This window comes from Amblyomma americanum, chromosome 5 (assembly GCF_052857255.1).
Source record: "Amblyomma americanum isolate KBUSLIRL-KWMA chromosome 5, ASM5285725v1, whole genome shotgun sequence".
Classification (NCBI taxonomy): domain Eukaryota; kingdom Metazoa; phylum Arthropoda; class Arachnida; order Ixodida; family Ixodidae; genus Amblyomma; species Amblyomma americanum.
The window spans coordinates 89,731,870-89,746,804 of NC_135501.1; the positions used below are offsets into that span (position 1 = coordinate 89,731,870).

Here is a 14,935-nt window from a genome sequence, read left to right on the forward strand (position 1 = left end):
ATCTTAAGCTGTTAATCATGAGCGGAGAACGAATGCCGTATGCACTTCACGCCGCTCTTAACCTGCCCTCTATTTCAGAGACATGATTTCAATCTGTAGCTATTACTTGCGATAGATCTCTTTGTTTCGGTCTTATATTTGCAGTTATTAACTCTTTCGCCATATATATGCTTTTGATTCTGACTTTGGTTTTCATTATATCAATTTTATGCAGTGATCTGCCTTCATACTTGATGCCTTCACTAAGGCACTGAAGATGCTTTCTCGAGTTTAACATGCGCCTCGGTTATCTCATGTGTTCGTCAAGATATTTAAAAATGGCGCGAAAAGCACTCCCACAAACTGATGTCAGGGCGCCAGAAGAGCAAATTTGAATATGTAAGCAGCCATTGCCGCCTTGATATGACAGGTTCCTAAGGCATCAGTGGTTATTTTTAAACTCGTGATTGCAGTGCAACCCTTAGGAGGCCTATGCCGAGTATTGTTCAATTAGACTGAACAGAATGTGCGCTGTGGCTTGACAGTCTTCTTTGTTATTGCGTCAATTTCTTTCGTGCAACAGTGTAGCGGCTGTCTACTTGCAAATGTTATTATAAATGGCAATTCGCATATTACACCTAAATGTCCTTGTTTCATTGTCTCTATGATTACTGATGATTCCACTTGAATAAATGCCTATTCTCATAGATGAGAATAGGCATTTACATGACCAGACTGACCAGACTGGCAATATTTTACTCATTTGCTACGTCCATAAAGATCCAATTGACATTTCGCTGTTTGTGTGACTACCCCATAATTTCGAGTAAACTTTGAAAACTGATAGTTGTGCATTTCTAGACAAACGTAGCTTCTTTTGTTCCGTTTGGCATAAACTCGTGTTAAGCAACAAATTTCCAGGTAATCAGTAATATTTTTGTTCCCCTACATTCCCCAACTCAATAACTGATATATTGTTAGCATTAGAATATTCTTCTGATACGCTTAATGTTAAATATATTACATACAGATCCATACAGACGATGTAACATTGTTTAAATGTCTTTTATATTTCTTTTTATAACTCCGTCCAGCGCTTTTGTGCTACCTTAATTTGCGCTTCTAGTGTGGTGAACACTTGTCTATGGTAGTTTCACTTGCCCTAGGTTAGACTGGAATGGCATGAGTACAGGCGCTTAGAAGTATGGAACGTTTTCCGATTGTCTAACGATATAAATGATTAGTTGAGGTTCGATAGAAAAGCATAAATATACAGTCACAAAATCGAAGCCACAGAAGTGATAGGAAAAAGCATTTTTTTAAGACACATATCTGCAGGAAAATCATGGCGCACATAGAAGATTGGAAACTGGCGCTAGCTGCTGTTTCTATCCGCTACACATTTTCAATTTTGCTCCACTTTGGGTTGTTACCTCCAGTTCATATGTGACTTCTGAAGGAACTTTTTTTTGTCCACATGCCTCTCCTACCATTTATTTTGGATCTGCCTTCCCATATTTGTTTCCTTAATTGGGTAAAAAATTCTGATAGAACTCTGTTGACTGAGTTTCACAGCTGAAGTGACAAACACGCCGGCTAGATATACTAATGAAATAGCATTAGTGTTGTCACACAAAAACTTTGCCAATGCCTGGTCAGGCGACCTTCTGTCGTCATCAGAATCTGCCCTGATGAGCCCCTGATTGGTCGAAAGCGGTCAGGTGAGCTTCGGACATCATGACAACGTGCTCAATATGGCAGCTACCAACGTGGCCTCCGAAATGGTAGCAACATGCCGAGCGTCACTAGGGGCAAATAAACTACTGGTTGGTTGAAAGAGGTAATGTGAACTTGTGAGTTAATCTCGTCCTGCCCATCTGGTTGTTATGACACACAGAAGCTTCAAATGAAGCTGCGACCGATGTGATATTTAATGCTATTGCATTCCAATCTCACGAGAAATTAGCGTTCACATTTTTTTAGTGAGCGAAACAGAGAACAAAATGAAATCATATCTTCAACAAAATGGGACATAAGGCACTCTTCTCTCTGCGGTTGCAGTTCACTTCCTTGTTTGTTTCTCCAAACTGTACATAGGAGGCGAAAAGCGTGCGCAACAAAGGGGAGAGACTGCAGAACTAAAACGCAGCGAGGTTAATCAAGCAATGCCCGTTTAGAACACTACATATCAGGAAGAGCATAAAGTGAAGAAATGAGTATCGTAGACAAGAAATGTAAAGTTCTGTTTCGAGTACAGAGAGTGTCCAGGTTGCCCTAATTTCTGTAGCAACATAGAAGACCCAAAATCTCTCTAAAATATAGCTTTCAAACCTTTAGGAGTGAACAGATCGCTTTTATTCCATAACAATGTTCAGGCCAAGATGAAGCAAAATTTGGCTTATTTAGGGAACGTGTCTTTAAACAATAGGGGACTGCCTTCAGCCACCCGCACTTACTGTCCACGCGGTGCCAGTGGCCAAGTAGGAGTGCAGTTGTGTCTTCGAACCTGCTGTTCTAAAATGAAAGAGTATGCCATCGCACTAAGATTTGAAGCACAGTTTGTGAAAGCTAGTCCTGCCACAAGCGACATAACAGAGTTACATCTGAGCGGAAGAGTGCGGACACTAGTTTGTTTTAACAAGAGATGGATCCTGTTTAGGTAGTGGCCTGAGTTTATCTAGTACTACATGAAGACATGTTGGTCTTGGAGGTAAAAATACGACGTGGCCTTACAGAATCTGCTCCTGGCTGGAATAAAATTATTGTCACGTATTAGTGACGGCAGTCTGGCGTGCACGAATCGAGCTCAAAGTGTTTCCAAATGAAACTCTTTATTAGGCTAACTTGCGCTCACAAAGAACTTCATGACTCAGCGTTGGCGAAGCAACAAACGTGCTCGGCAGTAGTCGAACAGAATCTGTGCCGCTCTGCGCTCCGCTCAATTTAAAGCTGATAGCGGACTTTCGATATTCGCGTGAAAAGTTACCACAACGTTCTGGAAGAACGTAGAATCCGCTCCGTCTTAACACGATCAATCGAGATAAATCTGGTCGCGACCTGTAACACAAAACACAGCAATAAAGCGTCGTGCCGGAAGCTTTGAAGAATGAACAAACATATGCTACAAAGATGCGTGCAATTATTACCCTCTCAAATAGGCATCGGCAGGATGCTTTAAAACAGGTGAGGAGACTAGAAACACATGAAACGGAGTGTGCACAATAAACGCTGAGAATGCAAACACAACCTTTAGAGCGCATAATAGAGACTTACACGCACGACATTGACAACTTCTTGTAGTACGAGGCGTCGCTGGGATGAAGCCATTCCAAAAGGGATGAATTCAAAGTCCAGTTCTCATAGCTGGCAAAGAACCGTGTACGAGCAGAAATAGCGGCGCAAAACTTTCCCAATCCGCGGCGGTGAATGTGCGTCCCCAGAGTCGCTCCCCTGCCTTGTAATCCGTGTCGCGTCTTCGTAGGTTGTAGCGTCTTGCGTTGGTCCACAACAGGTATTTCATCCGTAATCTGACAAGACTTCGGGATTCTGTGCATTGAAGGTAGGCTGCGATGCCGACGTGATCTTCTTCAGTAATTTTGTGCAGCATGACGTCTAGCGTGCTCGATGTCTCCCTGCCATAGGCGAGTCTCAATGGCGTCATCTGGAGGCTCTCCTACAATGTGGTGCTGAAGGAAAGAACGATGTAAGGAAGGATGATGTCCCAGATCTTCTGTTCGGCTTCAGCATACATACGGAGCATATCAGCGATGGCTTTGTTCGGGCGCTCCGTGCATCTGTTTGTCGGCGGATGGTACGCAGTTTTCGTCCGGGATGGCTTGCGTGAGTACCGCCGTGAATGCTGTTCCTCTGTCCGTGATGAGCACATCGGGAGTGCTGCTTCACAGAAGAATTGACTCCAGAAAAAAAAATTGCGACTTCTGCTGCTGTTTCTTTCGGTAGGGCTTTTCCTCGGCGTACCGGATCAGATAATCGGTCGCCATGATGATCCACTTATTTACAGACGGTGACATTGAGAAAGGGCCAAGCAATTCCATGCCGATCCGTTGGAAGGTCCTTGAGAGGGGTTCTGTAGGGTTCTGAACTCCTTCGGGTCGGTTGCGAGGAGTCTTTCGTCACTGACATATCGGCAGGTTTCCATGTATTGTGGGATATCGGCAGACAGTCAGGGCCACTAATACTTGTTTTGAATTCGACGGAGGGTGCGAGAAAACCCGACCTGTCCACCTATCGACCCGTCACCTGAAGCCTGTAGAATTTCTTCGCAGAGAAGCAGGAACAACAAGGAGGTCGGCTGTTTCGTTCGCTGCGAAGTTCGTCTTCATAAGGACATCATTCTGTATCCAGAAGAAAGACAACCCTCACTTGAACGAGGCCGGGCGTAATGAAACCTTGCCTTATAAGCACATGATGAGGCGTTTTAGGTCGGGGCTCGTGTTTTGCAGCTGTGAAAAAGAACTTGAGCTGATGGGTCTCTGGAAGGCGTTCTCACCGTCGTCCGGCGGCGGTCCATCTACAGGCGATCGTGACGGGCAGTCGGCGTCAGAGTGCTTGCTACCACTCTTGTAAACGACGGTGACGCAAATTCCGGGGGAGTGCAGGGTACATCATGCCAGGCGCCGGATAGATCATTCAAACTGGTAAGCTAGCACAAGGCGTGGTGATCTTTGACCACCCTGAACGGTCGTCCGTACAGGTAGGGGCGGAATTTTGACGCAGCCAATTTGAATTTTGAAGGTCCATCGACAAGAAGTACTTGGCATTGCAGAGCCGGTCCAATGTAGACTTTCTTCCGTATGCTGTTCAAGCGGCAGTAATTGACTCCCCTAGAAATGTAGTGCGCCGTATTTCTTATCCACTAGAACAACCGGTGCCGCGCAGTGGATCTTCGATGGCTGCATGACGCCGTCGCGAAGCATGTCTTACACGTGGCCCCGGATGTCGATACCGAACAAGAGACCTGGTACGTAATCCTGCCTTACATCGTCTTTGCCTACAACAACACAGCAGAATGCCATCCAGACGACGCCTTTTCGGCTCGTGTATTGCAGGGGGCTACGGCCACGCTAGACGCCGTGCTGCCCAACGATAGCGAAGAAAATAACGTCGAGGCCCCCGCCTACCTTCAGCGCGCACAAGAAGCCTGAAGACTTGCCTCTTTGTGAATCAGACGAGCAGCGGACCGACGCCATGGTTCGGGTTTAGACGCCCATTCGCCGCCGTGGATTCAGTTAAAAGCTTTTGCGCTGCTATATCGGCCCGTACAAGGTTCATTGTCGGCTAGGAGAACTGGACTACGAAGTCGTCCCTGAGGAAGTCACCGCATCACAGGAGGCCGCGTGCGGCCACAAGTTGTCCATGTCGTTCGTCCAAAGCCCTATCAGGCGTCCTAAAGTAAGCTGTGTTTTCACTCTGGTGTTTAGTGTGCACGGTCCGTTTCAATCGTTTCTAGTGCACCTAATTGAAGTGAAGGGTTTTTAAAGCGAAAATTTTATAAAGCGATATTTTTTTAAAGCGAATGTTCTTTAAAACGAAGGCTTTACTAGACTATGTTGGCAGTTTCGTGTCATCAAAACGTGTCCTAAGCCATTTTGGGGAACTAGAAAAAGAGAACGTCTAAAAAGTGGTTATAATCGACGGAGGATGACGTGAGGTTGCGGCGCCAAAACTTGGGGATGATAGGATGAATAGTTAATTTATTAAAGCCAGAAATGTGCAAAAAGTAGACGTGGCAGAGCAAAAGTGGCGCAAAATTTGATACCACGGAAGTGTTGTACAACATGAAGAGAAGTGTGGGTGCAGCAACGTGCGGCGCCAAATTTGAAAGTTTTGAACGAAGCGTGGTGGGAATAGACGACGTGCACCGATTCTCTGGCAAATAGGGGCAATGGAAGCAAAGAAGAGCAAATAGAGGCGACGAGTTCAAAGGAGGCGACAATGGTTTCGCATTACTCTAATGCGGGTTACCGCAGTGATCTCGAATATTTTTTTAAAGCATCGAGTCGATGCTTCATTGAGAGGAGAGCAATGACGCGAACCTTACTATATTGTTGGTTTCTTCATCCTTCAACATGCTGACACGCGGCTTTATTGCTTCTTTTCAGATCCAAGACACGAACAGATTTATCTCGATCGATCGCATCCAGACGGTGCCGGTTCTAGGAGCGCCAGACAGCTGTAGTAAATTTCCCGCCATGCCCCGAAAGTTCGTTATCAGCTTTAAATTCAGCATGGCCGAGTGCGGCGGATATTCTGTTCGACGACCACCCGGCACGCTTGATGCTGTCGCCGCCGCTGAGTTATTTCAGTTTTTGTGGACGGAGATAAGCGCCATAATTTCCTATGAAGGGTTTCTTTCACTGTCTTCCTCACTGTTTTGACTGCCGTTACCGCTACATGACAATACAACCAGAATTAAAAGATGGGATTAGTGAAACACAGCTGTTCTGTCGGGGAGTAAAAACGCGAGTTGATTGTTCGCTTCCCAAGAAACATCATTTAGAAATTTAGTTTACACGTCGCTAAAGATCGATAAACAAATGCCTTTTTTCTTCTTATGACACACGGCTGCTACTTTTTAATTCGTGCAGCATTCGCTAATTAAACTGCGGCAAGCAAGGATAATAAAGAAGAGATATATATAAGTCCTATGCAAATTTATAACTGTGGGAACATTGCAACAAAGGCAGGTATTTACAAGGAAATGTTTTGTCATGTTACAATAATACTCACCAGAATAAAAGTCGAGCACACGAAGGATTAGGCACCATGTGTAATCCGAATAAACGACTCGATAATTCATGGGATGCCAATGTTCTGTTTGTGATGGTCAAGCGTTATTAGAACATCTTATAAAATTTACAAGTTGGAAAAAAATTGGCAGAATAGCAAAAATTTAAAAAGATTTAGAGAAAATGTTGATTTTAAAATAGCAAATTGCAGTGAGATTGATGTCATAGTTGTGCGTTATCTTCTGAAGAGACGACTCTAGGAATACACCGCGACAGGCAATCTGTGCCTCGAGTGACTGCGACTGTTATGCGCTATATTTTTTGTATCAAAGGCTTGCGCATTGCTCAGTGAAAAGAAGAAATAGCTTCCTAACAGACATCTGGAAGGGGGCGCGAAGTGGATAACATATTGATACGTGCCACTGTAGATGAAGTAGAAGCGCCTGCAATCGAAGAGAAATAAGATGGTTCTCTCTCGCTCGCACGCTCGGAGCACTTAGAAAGCGCCGCAGTTTTACGTGTCTTCTCTGGAGGTTCTCCTTTGAATTGCTCGTAATATTTGGTGGAGGTCCTGGGTGCGATTCCCGAATACCGCACTCCGCACAGCATCACTACGGACCTCACACCCGTCCACCAGCGACCCAGCCACTGTATCCGCGGAGAGTCGCCTGAAATTGGGTCCCTTCCCCCGCGCACAAGAACTACGCTGCCTCGGCCACCGAGTGCGACTGACGTGGCCAGTGACACCAGGTCCCCGGCGCCGACCCAGCCTAGCCCGTTGAGTCCAACTGCTATGGCCGCTGACACCCAGCCCCTGGCGCCAATCCTTTGCCACCCACCGCGAACACCGCCATCTTTTCACGGTGACGTGTTCGAAGACGCTGAGGATTGGCTGGAGACCTTCGAGCGGGTCGCCCGCTACAACTGCTGGAGCCACGAGCGCAAGCTCCACAACGTTTATTTTGCTCTGGAAGAATCTGCCCGGACGTGGTTTGAAAACCAAGAGACTACCCTTCCCACCTGGGAGACGTTTTGCCAGAATCTTATGGCTACATTCCCCAACGCCGACTGCCGTGAGAAGGCTGAAGCTGCTCTGCACTCCCGAAACCAGCGCACGAATGAAAGTGTGCGCATGTACATCGAGGACATGGCCCGTCTATTCAAGCGCGCCGATCCCAACATGACTGAGGAGAAGAAACTTCGCCATCTGATGTGAGGGGTTAAGCAGGAGCTCTTCGCAGGCCTCGTACGGGTCGCCTTCGAGCGGGTCGCCCGCTACAACGGCTGGAGCGACGAGCGCAGGCTCCACAATGTATGTTTTGCTCTGGAATAGTCTGTCCGGACGTGGCAGTGCAGACACCTTGCGTGAACTGATTCGGTCAGTTCTCCGGGAGGAACTCCAACGATTCCGTATGCCCCAGGTTGCGCCTGCGCCGCTGGCAGCGCTGACAGAAGTCATCAGGGACGAAGAGGGGCAGGTTGCGCAGGCGCCTCCTCTTCCCGAAGCGCCGCCCCAGTTCGTTCCGAGACCCACATACGCATCCGTTGTACGTCGCACAGCTGGCTACGGTCCCGCTACTCCGACGCCTGCCATGACCAGTATCGGCACAAGTCACGCAACCGCACCTGGCTACTGTATCACCTTGACGTCTCCTGTCAGTAGCACCGCCCCTTATTATGCAACTGCACCTGCTACAGCTGAGCCACGTCCTCGGAAGACGGATTTGTGGCGTACCCCGGAACGTAGGCCTCTGTGCTACCAGTGTGAGGAGCCCGGTCATCTATACCGAGCCTGTCCGTACCGCCAGGTGGGTCTTGCGGTTTCCGTCCCGACGCACCTTGACCTCAAAACGGTGAACGACCGCTAGGGATTGCGGAGAAACTCTGTGCGCGCCAGAACCGTGTTTACTCTGGAAGGCGTGAGTCCCGTTCGCCTTCGCATGTCCGCTATCGTGCTTCCAGCCCCGGCCACCAGAGTAGCTCTGTGGGCCGTCGCCCGCCCAGTCCACGTCGGGAAAATTAACACCAGCGACCTCTGCAGGCAAGGCCGCTGACATCGAGAGGTGTAAAGATCCTGCATTGCGGAACCATCGAGCCGATGATACCTGGGCAGAGCGCGGCAGCGACAGTACCAGTTACGCTGCGTCCGATTTGCGGGTGACAATTGATGGCACTAAGATTACCGCGCTGCTCGATACCGGTGCTGATTATTCTGTTATGATCCATGCCTTTGCTGGTGACCTTAAAAAGGTTCTGAAACCCTGGACGGGGACTCCCCACATGCGCCTCGTTGGTGGCCACCTAATTTTCTCTGTTTTCAAGTGCACGGCTGAAGTTGGAATTCGTGGTTTCACGTACGTTGGTGAACTTGTGCTCTCCGAGTGTTTCAGAGACTTGATTCTGGGGATCGACTTCCTGCAGGCGAACGACGCTGTGATTGACTTTAAGGACGCACGTGTCACGTGCTCGGTCAAACAGGCCGTGGCCCGCTTTGGCTTCCGAGATCCTTGCAGCAACACTCTGCGCATTGTCGAGAATGATGTCATGGTTCCGCCGCGGCGCCGTGTCGTTATCCTCGTGCGGAACGACCTATTTCACGACTACGAAGGCCCGGCGGACGGCCATACTCTTCTGCTACTTGAGCGGTGAGTTGTCGTTGACCGAGGTCTCGTCCGACTACGTGACAGCCGTACCCACGTCCTCCTGACCAACTTTTCCAACGAATATCAGCACCTCGTCAAAGGCACGGCTATTGCATTCCTCCAGGACGTTCCTGAGGTACCAGGTTTGTGCACCGTGGGAAGACCCTCTCCAGACAATGCTGGCCCACACCACGTTCTTCATACAGACAAAATAAATCCGGCCCTGCCATCGGTTCAGAAGGATCTTCCGCCGGACCTCTTGGCAGACTTTGCGGTCTGTTTGGCTACGTTCTCGAAGGTCGGCCGCACTCCACTCGCCAAGCACTGTATCATCACTGATGAGACTACGCGACCCGTCTACCAGCACCCCTACCGTGTTTTCTGATGGAGCGAGAAACCATTCAGAACAAGGTTGCCGAAATGCTTGCCGACGATGTCATTAAGCAGCCCACCAGCTCATGGGCATCGCCTGTGATTCTTTAAAAAAAACAACACTGTGTTTCTGTGTTGACTATAGAAAACTTAATCACGTGACCAAAAAGGACGTTTACTCTCTGCCCAGGATAGATGACGCGCTCGACTGATTGCGGGATGCCCTATACACCTCGTCATTAGATCTTAAAAGCGGGTACTGGCAAATCGAAGTGGACGTGAGAGACCGGGAGAAGACTTCTTTCGTGACGCCCGACGGCCTCTATGAGTTTAAGGTGCTCCCGTTTGGTCTGTGCTCAGCACCGGCAACGTTCCAACGCATGATGGACACCGTTCTCTCTGGCTTGAAGTTACAGTCCTGCCTGGTGTACCTAGACGATGTTATATTTTCGACCACGCTTGACCAACATTTGGTGCGGTTGCGCATTGTGCTACAAGCACTCAAATCCCCACAACTCACCATCAAAGCCGAGAAATGAAATTTTGGCTTTGAGGAACTTCGCTTTCTTGGTCACGTTGTCAGCACACAAGGTGTTCGCCCGGACTCTGACAAGACCGCTGCCGTCTCAGGTTTTCCACGCCCAACTGACAAGAAGGCCGTTCGCCGGTTTTTGGGCCTGTGCTCGTATTATCGGCTCTTTGTTCAAAATTTCTCGCGAAGCGCCAAACTGTTGAACCGAATGACTCGAGACGACACGCCCTCGTGTGGGGAAGCGACCAAGAGGCTGCATTTGTCGAGTTTCGCAACCGTCTACAACATACTCCGATACTCGCCCATTTCGATGAACACGCTGCCACGGACATCCACACTGATTCCAGCAATCTTGGCCTTGGTGGGGTACCGATCCAGTGGCAAGACGGTGCAGAACGGGTCATCAGTTATGCCAGCCGAACAGTTACGGGCTCCGAGACCAATTATTCTACGACTTAGAAAGAGTGCCCTGCAGTGATGTAGGCCATCAGCAAGTTCCGATCGTACCTCTACGGGCGACCACTTCGTGTGATAGGCGACCACCCCTACCTATGCTGGCTGGCGAGCCTCAAGGACCCCTCAGGGCGCTTGGCTAGATGGAGCTTACGCTTGCAAGAATACGGCTTAACAGTCGTCTACAAGTCGGGCCGTAAGCATCAGGTTGCGGACTGTTTGTCACGTGCGCCTATCAAAATCGGTCCTGTAGAACACCGCCGATGATTTTCTATTCCTGGGCGCTGTTACAACGACCCAAATGGCGCAGCTTCAGCGGGCGGACTCGGAGTTCGCGTCGCTCACTTATTACCTCGAAGGCGTCGACGCTCGCATCCCGCCTATTTTTCGCCGTGGGCTCCACACCTTCACTTTACAATCTAGTCTTCATTGCAAGCGCAATCTTGCTAGAAAAAAAGAAGCGCTCCTGCTTGTCGTACCATCGCAGTTGCGGCAAGAGATTTTGCCTGCCTGTCAAGATGCACCCTCCACCGGCCATTTCAGAGTAAGTCGTACACTCGCGCGGATTAAACAAAAGTATTATTGGCCCAGGCTACTCTCGTCGGTGCGGGCCTACGTAAAAACATGCCGTGACTGCCAACGTCGGAAGTCTCATCCGTTGAAACCAGCCAGATTTATTTACCCTGTCCATCCACCGAAGACCTCTTTTCACCAAGTGGGCATAAACCTCCTTAGCCTTTTTCCGAAGTCTTGTCTGAAAAGCGTTGGATCGTCGTTGCCATCGACTACCTGACACATTACGCTGAGACCAGGTCTCTTGTCAAATGCACTGCTGCTGAAGTGGCGCAGTTCTTCGTCCACAACATTGTTCTGTGTCATGGAGCCCACACCGTTGTTGTTACTGACCGAGGAACTGCTTTCACTGCCCGCTTAGCCCAGTCCGTGATGACTCTGAGGCACACCAGCCATCGACGATCTACTGCCTGTCACCAACAGACAAACAGGTTGCTAGAGCGACTCAACAGCACACTTGCCGACATGCTTTCTATGTATGCTGACGTCGAGCATCGAACTTGTGACACCAATCTGCTGTACGTAACGTTTGCGTACGTAACGTTTGCGTAACGTTTGCCCTGCAGGAGACAACCCGACTGCCCCCTTTCGGCTTGTCTTCGGTCGGAAAGTGACCACTCCGTTGGATGCTATGTTGCCCGTTGAAGCCTACTGCGACTCTAACGTTGACCTTGCCGCAGACACCTTCGTTCAGCGTGCTGAGGAAGCGCGGTAATTGGCACGCCTGCGAATTAACGGTCAACAAGAGGTTGACCCCGCTAGGTACAACCTCGGACGCCGCTGCCTCAGTTACGCGCCTGGCGACTTGGTGTGTGTTTTGACACCTGTTCGTCGCCGCGGTCTTTCTCAAAATTTGCTCCGCAGATACTTCGGCCCTTACGAAGCAGTACGCTTCATCAGTGATGTGAGTTGTGCAGTTGCTCCCGCCCAAACCGCTTGCTCATCGCGCCGGTCGCACCGTACTGAAGTGGTGTACATTGTTCGCATGAAGGCTCACCACGACAGACTCCATGACTGAACAGCGGTTCACTGCAGCTGTGTTTTCGCTGATACTTTCCTCCTAGCCTCATCGTGGCGGTGCTGCAGAAGAGGGGGCAGTAATACGTGCCGCTGTAGATGAAGTAGAAGCGCCTGCATTTGTAGGGAAAGAAGATGGTTCTCTCTCGCTCGCCCGTTCGGACCACTTGGGAACCATCGTAGTTTTAATTATCTTCTCCGAATATTCTCCTTCAAACTGCTCGTAACAATATTGTTCATGCTTACCCAGTAAAAATGAAAGCGTGCTATCATGAACTTTGCGACCTCCCCCACTCCCCGGTATGGAGAAATTTGCGCGGTCATGCTTTTTGTTGCCTTTTCCTAATATAGCGCACCCAAGTGTGTGAATGAACGACCAGCTAGCCCCCTTCAAAGCATTGCTTTCATGAGATTAGTTTTTTATATTTGTCATAATAGCTTTAAACTGGTGGTAGAGAATGATCTTATTCTTACTGTATTTCTATAGCCAGAATAAAAATGAAAATCCAGGCGGATTGGAAAGGTGAAATGAAAAATTTCCTTTATCACAGGGAAGATTAATGCTCCCAGCCAGTCTTTGTTACATCATCCGCACGGTAAGATAACAACCACTTATCTGGTCGAATCTTTCAACGCGGGGGATTCATATTTCATATGATAAAGGCAAAGTTACCACTGCAACGCATACTCCGCTTGCACTGCCACCAAATAATTCTAAATAGACGATACGCGCTACAACCCTAATTTAAAGAAATGTCTAACGCGCCACAGGAAGATGTTTATTGGCAGTAGGGTTTTTACTATTTTGCTATCCACCGACTTCACTGAAACTGTATCGCGTATAACATGCGTACTATCATCCATGGTAGCTTTGAGCAATGGTGTTTTATAACAAATTAAAATCCAAAATTCTTCTTGCCACAAGGTACCGCCAGTATCAGATTACGTTAATTTCTAGTTAATACAGTTTCCAGTCCTTGAAAAATCACCACTTGGGTTCAGTGCTTTCAAAATTTATGATATTTTCTTAGCTACTCAGCTGCCTGAATTCCTCTTATGATTTCATGTGACGAATAAAAATATCCCATGTTCGATTATATTAAAATGGCACTTGTTTAAAACAAATTAGTCCTGATTTGACTGTTATCATTGGGTTGGTTATGATCACATGAAAGTCAGCCGGTTTATGAACTTTTTTAATAGTTCTTCTCCCTGTAGTTAAATCCTAACGCGCGCCATCAACTCGGGAAATAAAGATATTAACTAACAATTTGCATTACACCTTGCGTTGTAGTTAAGAGATATTGTGGCGCAGGTATTATTACGCGCGTAAAGAAGGCTACTGGATTCTCATACGACGACCATTTTGGCACATAGAACATAGACACCTTTTATGCGAAGAAAAGGCCGCCGTGAGCAAACCCAGGAGCTGTTCTCGGCTTCAGGCATGGTTACCATAAACTTTTGGGCGTTTTTTTCTTTTTTGGGAAGATTTGACGGTAAAATACAGAACAACAAAATTGGAGAGGACACTCACGCCTTACCCCAGGAGTATGACGCGATACCACGTGTGCAGAATGGCGCATTCTCTACTTAAGATTGATAGATCCCTGGGAGTCCTCATACCACGCCTGGTGCCGTGCTACAGCGGTTAAGCGGTGCGCTAGTGCCTGCGATAGCTGGCGCTACAAGTGATGGCACTTGTACCATCCAGGTTGCTCTTCCCCGGAACATCTAGTGACCAATAATTAACTGCCATCTGCCACGGAGGGCAGTTTTCTCTACATTTGTCGGGAAGATTTTAATTATGCCAAAAGGTCAGGTGACCAAAGTGGCCCACATAGCTTCTAGGTTTCTTCACTGAGGATGTTTCTTGGATTTTTCGCTCCCGGTCAGTGACGCCGATGACGGCTAATTTTCCGCGAGAGGAGCTCCTTAACGTTATCGCTTTAATAATGCGCTCAATTCGTTAAGTTTCAGAAATTCCCTAAGAGATCGTCATCTGTTCAGCGGAATCCTTGACTGTCACAATTTATTGTGGCTGCAAAATGTCATTCTAGCACTGTCACTTCGATTGTCACACTGTTATCTCGCAGCGAGTAAATGAAAATATGGCTTGTAACGCAAAAGGAATGCTTTTAAGTAGGCACTTCAAAGAAAAAACGCTTGCAAGAATGCGTTGGCATAAGCTAATCTTGAAGACGAGCTATAGGCTTCATATAAAGTTATTGATCTGAAAAGCACTGTGACCTGCAAGCGCTGTAAAAAGAGTTAAGATATTGTGAACTATAGCCGTCGTTATTCCCTAATATGAAAAACTCGTTTAAAGTAAAGATTTTCTTTTGAGGTGCCTACTCGCCGCATAAAGGCTTAGAACACTCTTAGATGTGATGGAGCTGAAATTCCGTGTTTTCCTTTCCTGCTTCCAGGAAAGAGTGGCAGTTTTTTACTGATTTACCACAAAACCCATTGTTCTTCACTTATTTGCGAATTGAATATTTTTGGCAGCACGGCACAACTCTCATTATCGCAAGGCCCGAGTACTAAATGCCTAGGAAATCCCCGGAACTTAAATGAGCAACATTTACCAGTAGGGCTTCCAGGGCGCAAAGGGCTTA

The 14,935-nt window shown here is 47.9% G+C and overlaps 1 protein-coding gene across 6 annotated transcripts in view; it reads right to left on the reverse strand.

Moving 5' to 3' along the window:
• Nucleotides 1-14,935, reverse strand: part of LOC144134869 (uncharacterized) — a 60,422-nt gene that overhangs the window by 25,638 nt on the left and 19,849 nt on the right. For 2 of the 6 annotated variants that reach the window (XM_077667681.1, XM_077667679.1), the window contains exon 4: nt 6,730-6,813. The exons of 2 other annotated variants lie outside the window; for them this stretch is intronic. In XM_077667681.1, coding sequence (XP_077523807.1) covers nt 6,730-6,813 — 84 coding nt within the window. Of the gene's footprint in view, nt 1-2,416; nt 2,494-2,793; nt 3,037-6,729; nt 6,814-14,935 lie in introns of those variants that run through there. 2 more of the 6 variants (XM_077667680.1, XM_077667683.1) reach the window with 2 other exon arrangements.